Source organism: Carcharodon carcharias, chromosome 18, assembly GCF_017639515.1.
Source record: "Carcharodon carcharias isolate sCarCar2 chromosome 18, sCarCar2.pri, whole genome shotgun sequence".
In the NCBI taxonomy this organism is placed as follows: domain Eukaryota; kingdom Metazoa; phylum Chordata; class Chondrichthyes; order Lamniformes; family Lamnidae; genus Carcharodon; species Carcharodon carcharias.
In genome coordinates, this window is record NC_054484.1 from 50,135,996 (window position 1) to 50,151,047 (window position 15,052).

Here is a 15,052-nt window from a genome sequence, read left to right on the forward strand (position 1 = left end):
GGGACACTGGATTGTACTCATGCAATTGTAGGACTGATATATGGAAATTCTTCCCACAAGATAAGAAAGAATGGATAATACATAGCCGAATCCAGGAAGTTGGAAGTGGCAAGATTTCCTCAGCTGGAGTGATGATTGCTTAAACGCTGGAAACCACGTGTACCTTTTTCTTGAACTATTGTTTAGCAACAATGGAGTTGTGGGGTTTTTAAACATATGACAATTAGGAGCTTTAACATTTACAGCTCACAAACAGAGCACATGTACCTTTTGATTTTTCTTTCTTTAAAACTACCGGCGGTATACTGAAAAGTTGTTGGGATTAGATTATCTTGACACGAAATCAGCTTCATATTATATAAACATGACAGCAGTCTAAGTACCAAATATAGTTCTAGGTCACAGGTATTCTACAAACCCATTTCAGGTTGTCCATCAGCATGGTACTATAATTAACTAGCCAGAGGTAAGGATTTGCAGTTTGCAAGAATGTACATAAGGCTGTTCCTGCAGCTGCAATCATACTGGTAAATGTTAATTAACTTAATTGCTTGTTTAAAAAAAGCTATTTGAAGATCTTTCTGGCCACAGCTAAATAAGGCAAAAATAGAATGACAACCCCTCATTTTCAGAATACTGTTGACTGTTTGACATAAAACCCATTATCCTACAAATGTCTACAATTAACCTTTACCACTTACTGTACTATTTAACCACTGAATAAAAGCTAACATTACCTTTATCCAATGCATTACCTGGGTTGTTTTGGATCTTCTGACATGCGTAGTTCTGTTCTCATCATTAATGTGGCTTAATCGTCCTTTAGAGGCTCCTTCAGAAAGACAATGGGACTTCCTGCAGGGAAGTGTTGAGGCAGCATATGAAGATACACTTGCATCTCCCCCAACAGGCCACGCCACAGCATTTGTATTTTCTGGCTGCATTGTACCATGTGAATGGGCCCTTAAATTCCGATAGTATGTCATAAATCTATTTCGCCGTGCCTTGTTCATGTTGGCACCAGTTAGTTTCTGGCCACATAATTCATTTAGAGAGTTAGCTCGTTGGCTTCCATGCAATTGTTCCAAGTCCATGGAATTACTATTTATTAACCTATTTTCCTCATATTCCTTGTCATCATTATTATCCAACAGATCTTCTGTGCTGGTTAACCGATCCTGACTTAGGTCTGATAAGGAGAATTCCATACTATCTTGTCGCCACATGTCAGCAGATTTGGATCGTTTTTTTTTAATATTTGTGCTTTCTAAAACAGTTGTTCCATTTCCAGTAACTAGATGCAGGTCTCCAACATTTGCTTGGCAAGTGGAGTCCAACCTTATTTCATCAAAATTCTCTATACCCTGAACAATACGTTTGTCCAAACAAATATCAAGTTCATCCCTAGAGTGTAGTGGCTGCATAGCACTCCTCCGTCTGGCATTGGAAACTGAAGAACCTGTATGATAAGACACAGGCCTTACATTTTTACCCATTCTACCTACCCAAGAGGGATGAGTAAAGTCTTCAGTCAAAGCATTATTAAGGTTTCCAGGATTACCAATGTCCAGGCCATCCCTTGCCAGTGATTGTGGAATGCTGGGAGTGCTGCTAGATTTAGTGCTAGTTTCAGAATTTCTGTGCGTAATCCTGACTGCAGAGGCAGGCCTGGCTCTTCTTGAGCTTTTAGTTGGAATGCGAAGTGATCGAGACATATGTTTGCGTGTCAGACCCGCACGCTCATCGCCAGAAAATGCTCGTTCACTATCGTTCTGGCTCTCTGAATTTCCCATGTTTTGGTATGTCTAAGGAAACAACAAGAATAGGTCTTCAGGATTTAAGATAAAGTTTTATTAGAGAACTATAATGAGAAACTAAAAACCTAATAATATTTGACACAAACTTTCTTAGATCAAAAACTTTCAGAAGAAAGTAACAAATGGCTTAAACTTGGATCAAGCAGGGGTTTGATTTTCAAATGTCGTTTAGGAGTTATATGAAGTTACAGGCAATCAAGATAATGTAAAATTGAATTGTTTATTGTTGCTGAATCCAAGTTATAGAGTGCATTCGGAGCAATATAATTGGGTTCAAATGGATTCCTATACAATACAGATTCTTAGAAAAGGAATTGACTAAAAGGCCAAGCAGCAGTAGTTGAAAACTGTCATTGTTTGAAAATTCTGTTCAATGTCTCTTTCTCTATCAGAGGACCAACAACCGTATTCGATCACACATTAAGGATTAGGCAATATAATTTTCTGTAAAGACTGAGTACCAGTCTAGTTTACTTTCAGTAGCTGCTGTGGCATTCTCAACACAGAAAAACTTTTAGTATAATCTTTCTTCTTCTATGTGACTAAGTTTAGGATAGAACTAGGTCCCAGAATGAGAAAATCAGTGAGTAAAAGTACAGTTGAGTTTTGGCACCACCTTAAGAGCTACTAGCCTCATTGTGGTTCATCAAATCAGATTCTTAGTATATGTTATGGTCTAACAAGGCATCCGTCACCCATATCACTGTTGCAGGAAATCCCTGGGTATTAACTTTGCTTCTTGGCATAGATGCTGTGCCTAACTTGCTGAGTTTTCTGTTTTTGCTTCAGATTTCCAGAATCCACATATTTTGTTTCTGTTTCAAAGAAAGCACTCACTTTGTTAAAAATAGATACCTCAGTACTACATGCTTATAGTGATACAAAACAAAGGATGCCTTTTTGAATGCCCACTAACAAAGGAAACCATGTCCAACTGAAGATCACTTGGTTGGTTTGGTGTTCAAGGCATTTGCTTAAAAAAAAGATTTTAAGCCCCAAGTTACTTTTCAAGAACAGTTATATTATTTTTCCACTGTTAACAGTACAACAATATTAGAAAGTTAACAGCTCAAGTAGAAAATTTCATCACAGAAAAATTAGATTGATCAGAATGAATTAACATAGACAATTGTGCTTACTGTTCACTGTTAATTATATTTCTATTAATATATTGCTAAATAATGATTATTTCTACTATGATTTGATATTTATATTGAGAATTTCACGATTGTTTCACTTGAAAATATTGCTTTTAAAAAAATGCCAAAGTATGTTTAATACATATGAGAAGTGTTATCCACTGTGAACTTAACAATATTTTAAGGTTATTTCAGTGCATGATTCCATTCAAGACTTATTGTTGCCAAATTACAGATTAAAACACAAATAGGCAAACTATTTCTGTGACTGATTTTTGCCAACTTTTGGCTTTTGAATTTGCAACATTTTATGGATCTTCCCTTTTTGCCCTTTGAAAGAATATGCACAAGACATTCAAATTCTCATCAATACTTCTAACCTCAAAACTTGGAACTGTTAATAGAGAGAAATATAAAATGCCAAGACTAAATACCATACCTTGCAGGTTGACGTTAAGATCAAACAAAACTCCACCTGCTGTGTTCAGGTGGAGTACATGGCAGGTATTGACATCATAGCAAACAAGTTACTAGCAATGCTGTATCGCTCAATCCTTATTACTCCAGCTTCTTCAGAATTTGATTTCAGTTAGTGAAATTAACGAAGGGGCCTAGAAATAAATTTAAAAATAATTAACAATCACAATGTACTATATTGAATATACAGTAACAAACGTAATTGAGCATACTGACTTTGCAGGGTTATCTCTCTTCAAAAGCAATCTATCCTCTACACACTACAGCAGTTAAGTCAATTTGAATTGAATGCTTAGAAACCATACAGTTTAACATACAGCAAATAAGTCACAATGTCAAATGGACAGTTTTGCAATTGGTCTTCTACTTCCATGACATATAAAGCCCCAGGGCTGGTGCAGCAACACTAGATTGTTTTAACTTGAAGCTAAACACCACAGTCAGAATGTCCCAAGGAAAACTGACTCAGCTGGGTTTGAGGGGGCGGTTGAATAGATCATGGTGTGTACTGTACGTATACCAAAGAATGAAGATGGCTGTATAAGACAGATACTAGTTTCTTTATTCGGCACCTTCCATTCCAAACGGGAGTTTAAAAGTAATTTTATCTGAAGGAAGGAATGACATATTCTAAACATTTTTTATTCCGACAGGGCCTCTGATGTAGAGGGGGCAGGATTACTGAACAACAGATCCATAGATTGCGAGCCAATGTCAAAGATGATAACTTAATGAAGATCAGCAGTTTCGACTTTAAGCTACGTTAAGACAACATCCTGTACCAGTCTGCAGCAGAATGTCATTTACCTATGGCACTAATCTTCTTGCTTGACACCTCCCATCTGTACTTCTAGTCCTCTGCTATGGTCTTTTTATTGGGAGGGTGGGGCTCTCTGCATTTAGCTTTCATGATATTCAGCCCCAACTGGTGTCAGCAAAAGTTCAGTAAATCCAAGTTGAGAGCAATCAGATATACTTGAAACTAAAACTAAAAATCTTTGTGCCTTTTTTATTCCAATTTACAAACTGTGTACAATGTTTCAATTCTTCATCAGAAATTATTAGAAGCATTCCACACCAATATATAAGGCCTTTGATATTTTAGATGCAGAATAATTGCATGATTCAACAGACATATCAAGCAACAGAAATGCAGTGTCAGGGGAAGAAGGGGGGAGAGAAACAGTATTCAGAGTACTTGTTTAAATTCAACCAAGTGCCTCAATGTCCCCCCCTTTCTATTTCTTTCTTTCTATCGTATTCTGCATTTTTATTGTTCTCAGTAAATACATTGCAACCTTCGAATGCATTTAATTTGGCTGATTCGCGCCCAGCGCTGAGCTTGTAATCATCCTTTGCAATGTTTGAAAGTGATCTGATTCATAGGGATGTTACCTGAAATTCATAAGGCAGTTGTGGGTAAAACTGGAAAAATCTTAGGATTTGATTAACACAGGAAAATTACTTTTATTTTGGAAATAAAAAATTGCACAAAATAGTACAATCGCTTCACCCAAAAGGAGAGGCCAGAGGCAATTCTTGGCAAGTTCAGCTGGCACAACAGCTGATCCACCATCATAGAGCTTCCTGTTGCAGCTGCCCATAGCCTCCAGTCACAGAATTGTAAGGGTATCCTGAATGAATTATCAAATTTCTCCTCCTACCTATACAGGTGAATTCTAAAGGCTCATCTCCAGCAATCCAGCTGGTATCCTCCATAGTGTTGATCTCAGTGGTTCTGCCAAATCAATTGCTGCAACCTAAGAATAGTCAAAACATACAGAGAATAGTCTTCTTAAACGGTCCTACTTGGGGAATCTGACAGCAGGAGCTGCAAGGTATGTGATGGTGCTATGATACATCAGCTGTGCAGCCCCAAAGCATCATGCTGGAAAGAGTAATCAAAGTGAGAGCTGCTTAGGGAGGCTGAGGCAAGGAGATACAAAAGTGGTTAAAATGCTAGGGTTTTAAGACTAATAGCAAAGCAACTACAACCAATAATCATAAAACAGAAACATGAAAAAAGAAACACAAAAATAGTTTCAGCTTAACTAAATAATCAAACATCCAAAAATTGTGGAGGAATGTTTAATCTGACCTAAAAACTGCAATGCCATCATAGCCATCGCATTTCCCGAGAAAATAAATTTAACTCTAAGAGAAGAGATCCACTCTTCTGGGGAAAAACAAACGAGTGTTTTTACACTCATCCAAAAGCTTTACATGTTATGGAAGTTGGAGACTCTCTGCGACAATGCTCATCTATACACAAGGGAATTTTTTATGCATGCTACAACATATCAAAACCAATCAATAAATAACATGGTCTCTCAAAACCCAGCCAAATTTGGCTCAATCCTTACACTGTATGGAAGATTCTCAAGTTTTTTTTCTGGTCTATGTCCTTATCCACTTTGGTCACCACAGACTATGAAAAAATTAAAGACTAATGAGTTTAAAACTAAAGAGAAGACTTATATTTCTCACAGCTCTACAATATGCACAAAAGCAGGTGCCACAAAGCCAGGCTGTAATTTAAACACACCTACTTCTCTTCATTCATATGTAACATTGCAGATTTAATCAAAACTCAATCAGGTCATCTGGTTGTTCACTTTCATTATTATTATGCAATTTAACAATGAAATCTCACTGCTTTTGTGGAAGACCTCACTTCATCTAATAAGGTAATCAAAGCAGTCATAGTAGATACTGAGATTATCAGGTCTCAATTCTCTAAGTAACCATTTTCAATTACACAGTCCAAAACAATACAAAAAAGAAAACATTTTCATGACCCAATGACAAACAGGAAAAAAAATTCCTCTTCTCAAATTGTCAGTTAAAAATGTGGGGTGCAGTTGTGATTTACTTAAGAGTAGGGCCAGAAGGAACTGGGTAGAAATTGACAAATGCAATTCATATACAGCCCTTACAGTCTGAAGTGAGATGCAACTTTTACCTTATTAATCTGGGCTGGTTTCAATGCCAAATCCCAGAGGTGAAAGAAGTGATAAATCTTCTCCTAGACCCCACACAATATTTTTTTTTAATGGCTTTCAGGAGTAATTCCTGTGAATACCAATTGCTCCCAATGTTTGCATTTGCAAGTAGGCACAATAGACATTGGAAGTTAGTAACCTCAAGTTAACCTTCAGAATTCACCAACTAATTCTTATGCCTCTGTCCAGTGTAAATTTTATATTGATTAATTGGTGTCGCTATACATCAACAGACTGATTTTGAAGACTACTCCTTCTCATTTTAGCATAACCTACTGTGCTCTTTCTTGAAAATTACAATAGGTTTGCATTATTTTGAATAACTAGAGTAAAAGCAACATTCTGCTTTAATCGGGGAAAAAATAAAGTCTCCTCAACAAAATAAGGGTCTAAAGAACTGGGAGGCAGGTGTCAGATGGGCAGCCAGAGAAGTGGCTGAGGGCACTGGAGTGGGATTGGCAATGTAAAACAGAGCAGTCAAGGAGGCTTGGGTATAGGGTGCAGCTGAGGTATAAAAGTATGTATGCAGGTATACTGTTATTGCATAGTATTATGAAAGAACTACGCTGTGAATAGTGAAAGGGGAAATGGGATGTGAAAGTATCCAGCAGATCTAATAGAGCTGGAATCAGTAAAAGGGGATACAGACCCTAATCTAAAGTAGCCAGTTTTGGGAAAATAGGCACTGACCAAGAGCACAATGGAGTTGCCAGCTATGGTGAGATATAGAAGCATTAGTAAGTGGATAAGGCACAATTCATTTGAATGGGAAGATAGTTTTTGATGCAGAACTTGCCAGAGGCGAGAAAACAAAAAAAAATGAAGCCATTTATCTCTTGGAAGGGGCCCAAGTATGGGAGTATCTAATTTTATTGAAGCAAAATTCTGAAAACTCAGAAGCAACATATTTTGTTATTCTAAACCTGCCCTTGGTCACCACAACTATCCTTGCCAGAAAATATCAAAAATGATCATATTCAGCAATATTCAAATACTTTAGGCCTTCCAGATCAAACAAACTCAATCTCTTACACTCCAACTGTTGATAACATGTTGATATGTCTTAGTTCAAGGGGTCAGTTTCTTATCTTCTCCTCCTTCACTTGTTTCTCCTCTTCATTTGTGTGTACCTCCTACTTGCATATATTTGTCTTCCCCTCCATTTCCTATGCCTATAGGGCAAGTTAGCAGGTAACCCAAGAATCTGTGCTGGGAGGCAAGCAAGAAGGCTTAGAACCATTCAGATGAAAAACACTCCAGCCTGAGTATGCAGGTGAGCGAGCAAGCAGGAATTTATTTCATTTATGTGCTCTATTGTTCAGCCACAGCCTTGCAGCTGCAGTTGGTAAGTGAAGCGCAGTCAAACAGAGTAACAGCATAACAGAAAAGAACTCAAGGTGGGAAGGACTCGGAGCAGGTCAAATCCAAAAGTTGAGTAAGCTCAGAGTGGGATACATAGAACAGATAGACAAGTAAATAATACTCAAAACCATGTAAGCACTCCAGCCTCAGGACTCAACCTCTGACAGGAATTTATCAAATTTACAGACAATTCAGCAAAAGTAACCATTTTACTTTGAATTGTTTAGTTCTCTATGGGTTTCTAATGTTATGAATGTCACTTACAACAGTACACTTTCCACTTGCCATAAAATCAAAACTGCAGCTTATTTGAATGATTTGACTGGTCTACAACTTTCTAGTTCAGGGTTGATAGCTTTGAGAGAGAAAAAGTGAGTGATTTGACTGATCATTTTTCTGTTGCTTCCCTGTTCTTCATATATCCTTACAGGCTGCTTGTGTTACACTTACATTTGGTCAATTATATATCTCATTCATATCAATAAATGCTTATTTCAACCAAGCACTCATTTTTCTTCTATGGATAATTTTCAGGTGCAACATCTTGGACACACTTTCAAGTTTGACACCTTCAAAAGGTGTTACATCATTAATGTGCACTACACTCATGCCTTTTAAGTATATAGCTATCTGTGCAGTTCACCGAATCATAGTACAAATCTTGCACGTTGAGCAGCCAAGAAGCACAAATCTCCTAAACAGAGCTCTTTCCACATATTAACCCTTCATTGTACCTAGAACTGTCTAAATTCACTGACAAAGTATTGTACATTAAATTTTATCAACATTTGTAAAATAGTTACTACATTTCAGTTACATTGTCACCAACTTTGTTTTAATCCCACTGTGCTGACACACAAATCTATTATTAAAAATAATCAGGCATTGAGTGCTGTTACTCTACTTTTGCTCTTAACTACTGCTACTAAAATCTTTAATTCTTAAAGTAGCCTTTTCACGTCATTATTCTAGGTTATTACTCTTTAAATTTATAAAACAATTAAAATGACTATCTAAAAATCTTTTAGTTATTTTTAAATGCCTGATGATTGACAGAAACACAGGATTATAAGTTTTGCTTCCTCAATGGATGACTTCAGCCTTGTTCATAGAATCATAGAATGATACGGCACAGGATAAGACCATTTAGTCCATCATTCTCATGCTGATGAGATGAGAGTTATCCAATGAATCCAACTTCCCTGCTCTTTCACCATTATCCTGTAAGTCTTTTCCCCTTCAAGTATTTATCCCCTTCTCTTTTGAATTTTACTATTGGATCTGCTTGCATCACTCTTTCAGCAATGCATTTTAGATTACATCAACATACCATGTGAAAAAATACTTACTCATAATCATCTCTGGTTTGTTTACTTATCATAAACCTGTACCCACTGGTTACCAGCTCTTCTAACGCTGGAAACAGTTTCTCTTTATTTATTCTACTATCAAAAACATTCAGAATTTTGAACGTCTCCATCAAACCTCCTCTTAAACTTCTTTGCTCTAAGGAGAGCACCCCTTAGCTTCTCCAGTCTCTCCACACAGCTGAAGTCCTTGATACCATTCTAGTAGATCTCCTCTGCATCTTCTCCAAGGCCTTAACTTCCTAAAGTGTGGTGGGCAGAAGTGAACACAACTGAACTTCAGCATAGGCTAATCTAGTGTTTGATAAAGATTCACTATAACTTTCATGGTTTTTTTTAATACTTTATTCCTCCATTAATAAAGCCAAGAATTCCATGTATTTTTAATAGCCTTCTAACTTGTTCTGCTCTCTTCAAAAATGTATCTGCATATACTAGGTCTCTCTGCATGCCTTTTAAATTGTCCTATTTAGTTCATCTTGCCTCTCTTCATTCTGCCTACCAAAATGCATCTTCACACCTCTTTGCATAAGTTATATCTGCCGTGTGTCTACCCCTTTCACCAGTCTAAGTCCTCCTGAGGTGCGTTATTATTCACCTCATCGTTTATTAGCTTTCCAAGTTTCGTATCATCTGCAAACTTCAAAATTATACCCTGTATACCAAAGTCCAGGTCATGAATAGATAATAAAAAGAACAGTAGCCCTAAAACTAACCCCTGGAGAATACTTCTGTTTACCTCCCTCTGATCTGAAAAACAACCATTCACCACTATTCTTTGCTTTCTCTCCCTTCTGTATCCATGCTGCCATTATCCCTTTAATTTACATTTATGATTTTGTTCTGTACTGTCCTAACTAAACAAAGTCCAATTATAGGAACTTGGGCTTTTTTACTAAATAAAAGTACAGCATACTGTCTACCTGACAACTAATTTATTCGGGACAAATAATGCCCTCTGAGGCCATACCAAGGCCAACGCTGTCAAGTTGAAATGTTTGCATCCATTAAGGAAGACTAATCTGCACCACCCAGTTTTTCCTGATTCCAAGACAAAGTAAGTTTCAAGCAGAATTTTACTTTGTGTTTCATATGGTACTTGAGACATCTACATTCACAGCCATGCAATCAAAAGAAATCATGTAGAAGACACTGAGTAGGCATCATGGTGAAACAGGTAGCTTTGATGAATCACTGACCGACAAGATGCATAACTACATTGGTATATACTTGCAAGAAGGCAATAACAACATTGTTAGAAGCACAGGAAGATCACACACATATGCGCACACATGCGCACACCGTACAATATTGCTAGAGACAGGAGGGGGGTTAATTTAAACAGCTCTGATTTCTCCTCTCACCACCCATCTGTAAACCGAAAGGTGTTTGATTTGTTTCTCTCTTTATAAGTGGTGATGTATGTCCCAACCCCTCAGTTTAGGTGTGATGCAATTTCTATTAATAACCCCACAGCACACTCAAGGCAGATGAACTCAAAGTTTTAGTTTATTTGCACACTCAAACATGGGAAGAGGGTAGCAACATGCCTCCTTTTCACTCATACTATAAAAATGAGGGATAGTGAAAGAAAGATTTGCAGGACAAAGACAACAGAGAAAAGAATTATTTTTACGCATGTGTCCAGAGTCCAGAATCAAAGTCCAATGAGGTATTCCGTCACGGAAATTGACAGGCTATAAGCCGTTAAAGTATAATTCACTTTTCCAGTAGAGTTGACTTCACATGAGGAGACAGGCACACATAGATGAATCAGTCTATTCAAGAGTTCCAGTAGAAACAATGTGGGTGAGACCAGGTGTAGAATCTGGGCACAGGCCCTTTTCTGTGCTGCTGCTCATAGGTGGAAAAATAGCAGATTGAGGATTTTTTTTGTACAGCAAATTTTTTGTTATTGGTTACACAAGCTAGAGGATTGCATGATACATGACCCCCACCTCTTCACAGTGTCACATGGTGTGTAACCCTATCTGGGTTCCCAAGATGGTTAAATGTTTCAACCATTAAGACTTGAAAGGAGGGTTGCAGGGTCCTTTGTCCTAGAAGAGGGGTAGGATCCTGTTGGCCAGGCCTGGCTTATGAAATGCAGATGGCCTTTGTATAGTTCTCTTTGAGTTTGGGCTCTGCAGCCCACAGAGGCTGTTAGTGTCAGTTCAAGTTTCTACAATACTGCCATGTTAGCTCCTATTGTTTGAGGGTCAAAGGCGGACATAGCTTCAGCCACTTGAAAACAGACTTTGCCCAGTTTTAAATATTTTAGAAATTATTCCAGAAGTAGGCTGACTTAATAACTCACAAGCAAAATTATATTGTGCATCTAAACTACAAATTGTTAGAACATGGAATACCCTACAAGATACAATGGTGGGAACATAATGCTTAAATTCCTTTAAAAGGGAAATCAAAAAATATTTGAATAAGAAACATTTTTTAAAAAATTAGGAAAGGGCAGGAAAATGAAGCCAAGTTCTTAGCCCCTTCAGAGACAGCCGATAAATGATTGACAAAATGGTCTCCTTCTGTGCTATAAAATTTTATGATTTCATAAAGCAAACATATCATGAAGACCTGTAGGACACAAGACCTGTTAAAGATATTTTAGGTTCAATAATGGGTTTAATAGTGCAATGGATTTCTTTGTGGCTTGGCTTCAAGGCAAACTGAGGTAGTGTGAATGTTAATAATGCTCTATGTGGTATGAATGTGGAATGTTTTACACTTCGATGGTATTCAAATCAGCTTCCACAGGTGCAATAATTGTAGTAATTAGAATGCGTCGCCTCTGTGAAATCTGAAGAAAAGTTAATAGAAATAACATATGGTGCACTTTTCTTACTTATGCATTTAACCATACTCTACCAAATAGTATAAATATCCTTCACCTTGGAGCACAAATGTGCAAAATAATTTTTTTTTAAAAGTCCCATGTTATACCAAGACACAGTTGGTAATTTGCGGCAAGCACTGACTTTGTTTCACATTTTTAGAAATAGTGTCGGGGACTAGGACCTCACACTCTAACTTTCTATAAAATATATAGATATCCTCATGGCTAGCTATACAAAGACTTTAAAATGACTGAAGCCATGCCTGGCTGTGACTTTGAAACAAAAGGAACAGCTCAGAGGAGCTGACATTTTGTTATCTCTGAAGGGATGCTAATGATGCTGTGGGCTGCAGAGGCCATATTCAAAGGAAATTATACAAAGGCCATCTATATTTCATAAGCCAGGCCTGGCTACCAGAATCTACTAGTCTGCTAGGACAAAGGACCCTGCAACCACCTTTCAAATTCTTAATGGTTGGAACATAAACAATCTCAGGAGCCCAGACAGATAAATATACACCCTTTGTCAAAACCAAAGTGGAGAGGTGGGAGTCATGTGACATTCATTAAACCACCGCACCCCCCCCCCCACCCGACAACACACCAGGAGCATCACTTGTACTGTCTTGCTGGGCTATAAGGCAGTCTGCCATCCTCCATCTACAAGCAGCAGCTCAAAAAAAAGGGCTCTATCCAGGTTTGAATGTCTGGCCCCCATCTACACTGTTCCTATTGGAACTTCTATACCATCGCCTACAAGACTAATTCATTTCTCCCTGCCTATCTCATCGTGGAAGTGGGCGCCCCGGGAAAAATGAACTATCCAGCATCAGTTTTCAACCTGCTGATCTCTGTGAAGGAATACACTTTTGGACTTTGATTCGTGGCTCTAAGCTCACATGAAACAATAATTCTTTATTCTGTGGTCTTTGACCTGTAAATCTTTACTTCTCTAATCCCGTTTTATTGTTTGAATGAAAAAGAGGCTATGTTGCCACCCTCCTCTCGCATTTGAATGTGTGCAAATAACCTAGCCTTCTGAATTTACCTTATCTCAAGTTTGCTGTGGGATTATTAATAGAAATTGGATCACACCAAAACTGAGGGGATGGGAAATATGCCATCGCTTATAAAAGGGGAAATAAATATCAAAACATCTTTCCGTTTACAAATGGGCGGTGAGGGGAAAAATCAGGGCTGTTTAAATTAAACCGCCTACCGTCTGAAACAATAGGAAAAAAGCTACTGTACAGAATCAGTATATGTTTTAATGATGAAATAAGTTTTATACCTGCCGTGGTCATAACACTTGAGAAAGTGTTATACCATCGCAAACGAAATTTCACTGGATTACAAAGAAATCTCAATTCCCTGGTAGTGCAAAACTTGAATTTGCTGAAAAGAAAGGCATGCTGCCGAAACGTTTGTTTATCCATTCAATTGAGCTGTAGCTGGGGCTGTTTATGGAATGAGTAGAAGGTATAATTCACAAGTTGTGTGCAAGGTTTTATTTTCAGGGCTGTTGAATAGTTTATGCAATATCATAAATACTTTAACTGGTATATACTGAGCTAGGTGATAATCCTAGATGGGTGCTCTAAGTGGATGACAATTTTTTTTGAGTGATTTAATTGACTCTGTGGCAATTGTACATTGCTAAGACTAAACCGGAACTATATTGTGAGTGTCAGTAGATATCAGTGCCAATCGACATGTTTCACTGAATAAATGGTGACTTGCGATGTTATTTTATTTCAAAACAATCGGGAGTTTGAATATTGCTGAAAAGAAACATGTTGCTACAGCTTTTCCTCTTGCGCTCATCAGGGCAAACACAAGAATCCCAAATTTCCAATGATCGCAACAGTTTATACTGCAGGAGAAAAGGGTGCTGATTGGTTGGCAAGTCAACTCTGATTGGCTGAGCTGCTGCCATGGAGAAAGAAACGGAGGACTATAGACTCCCAAGCTCCTGGATACTTCAAAAAAAGGAGCAAGGCTAGAACATATCCCTTTAGTTTGTAGAGAATGGGTCCATGTGTATGAATGTACGTCACTTCTAGCAAAACAAAATATCTACTATTAGATGCAATTCCGTGATTGGGCAGTACTGCAGTACTTATTAAACAATCCCGAGTGTGCTAACAGCTACACTAACAACCAATTTAAGATGATCAGTCAAGCTTGTAACATGATTCACTTACACTTGCTAGAAACAACATACAAACAAAAGAAATATGTTTAAGCATTACGCCTTTTTTGAATTATCTGGGAACCTGGGGAACCTATAGTTCCCTGTTGCTTTCTCTATGGCAATGCCTCTGTCAATCAGAGTTGACTTAACAACCAATTCTCCTGTAGCATAACCTGTTGTGATTGTTTGAAATTTGGCATTTATTTCTGCATTTGTCCTGATGAGTGCAAGACAAAAAACTTTGGCAACATATCTCTCTATTCAGCAATATTCAAAATCTCAATTGTTTTGAAATAAAATAACAAATTACATGTTAAATGAAGCATGTTGATTGGCATTGAAATCTATTGACACTCACAGCATAATTCAGATTTAGTCTTACCAATGAACAACTTCCACAGAGTCAATTTAAGTACCAAAAAAAATCTTAACCACTTAGAGCATCCATCTGGGATTGTCACCTGGCCCAGTATATACCCCTAAAAATATTTATGATAATAAATAAACTATTCAACAGCTCTGGACAAAAAAAATGCTCAAAAATTTGCCCATTATATCTTCTACTCATTCCTAAACAACCCAGCTACAGTCCAATTGAATGAACAAACATCTCCAGCCCTGATTCCACCTAAGTCAACTTCAGACACCATCTATAATATTTTAAGAGAATCCATAACAGGCACTGGGAATTGGACTGCAACAGTGCTACAATTTCAAAATAGCACAGAACAAACATCCAATGAATGATTTTGTTTTTTAAAAAAATTTCCCCTCTATTGATCCCAATGTTTCCATACTTCTGTTTTCTATTTTCATTCTGAGGACCTTAAAAAAATGAGATAATCT

At 37.5% G+C, this 15,052-nt stretch overlaps 1 protein-coding gene across 8 annotated transcripts in view; it reads right to left on the minus strand.

Annotated features, from left to right (window-relative positions):
• The window catches only part of tiam1a (TIAM Rac1 associated GEF 1a), a 303,246-nt gene that overhangs the window by 192,999 nt on the left and 95,195 nt on the right, over positions 1-15,052 (minus strand). For 3 of the 8 annotated variants that reach the window (XM_041211698.1, XM_041211692.1, XM_041211697.1), the window contains 3 exons: positions 7,468-7,644; positions 3,396-3,567; positions 756-1,805 (listed from right to left, as the gene is read on the minus strand). In XM_041211698.1, coding sequence (XP_041067632.1) covers positions 756-1,793 — 1,038 coding nt within the window. In that variant the 5' untranslated portion in view covers positions 1,794-1,805; positions 3,396-3,567; positions 7,468-7,644. Of the gene's footprint in view, positions 1-755; positions 1,806-3,395; positions 3,568-7,467; positions 7,645-15,052 lie in introns of those variants that run through there. The other 5 variants (XM_041211695.1, XM_041211693.1, XM_041211694.1 and 2 more) reach the window with 3 other exon arrangements.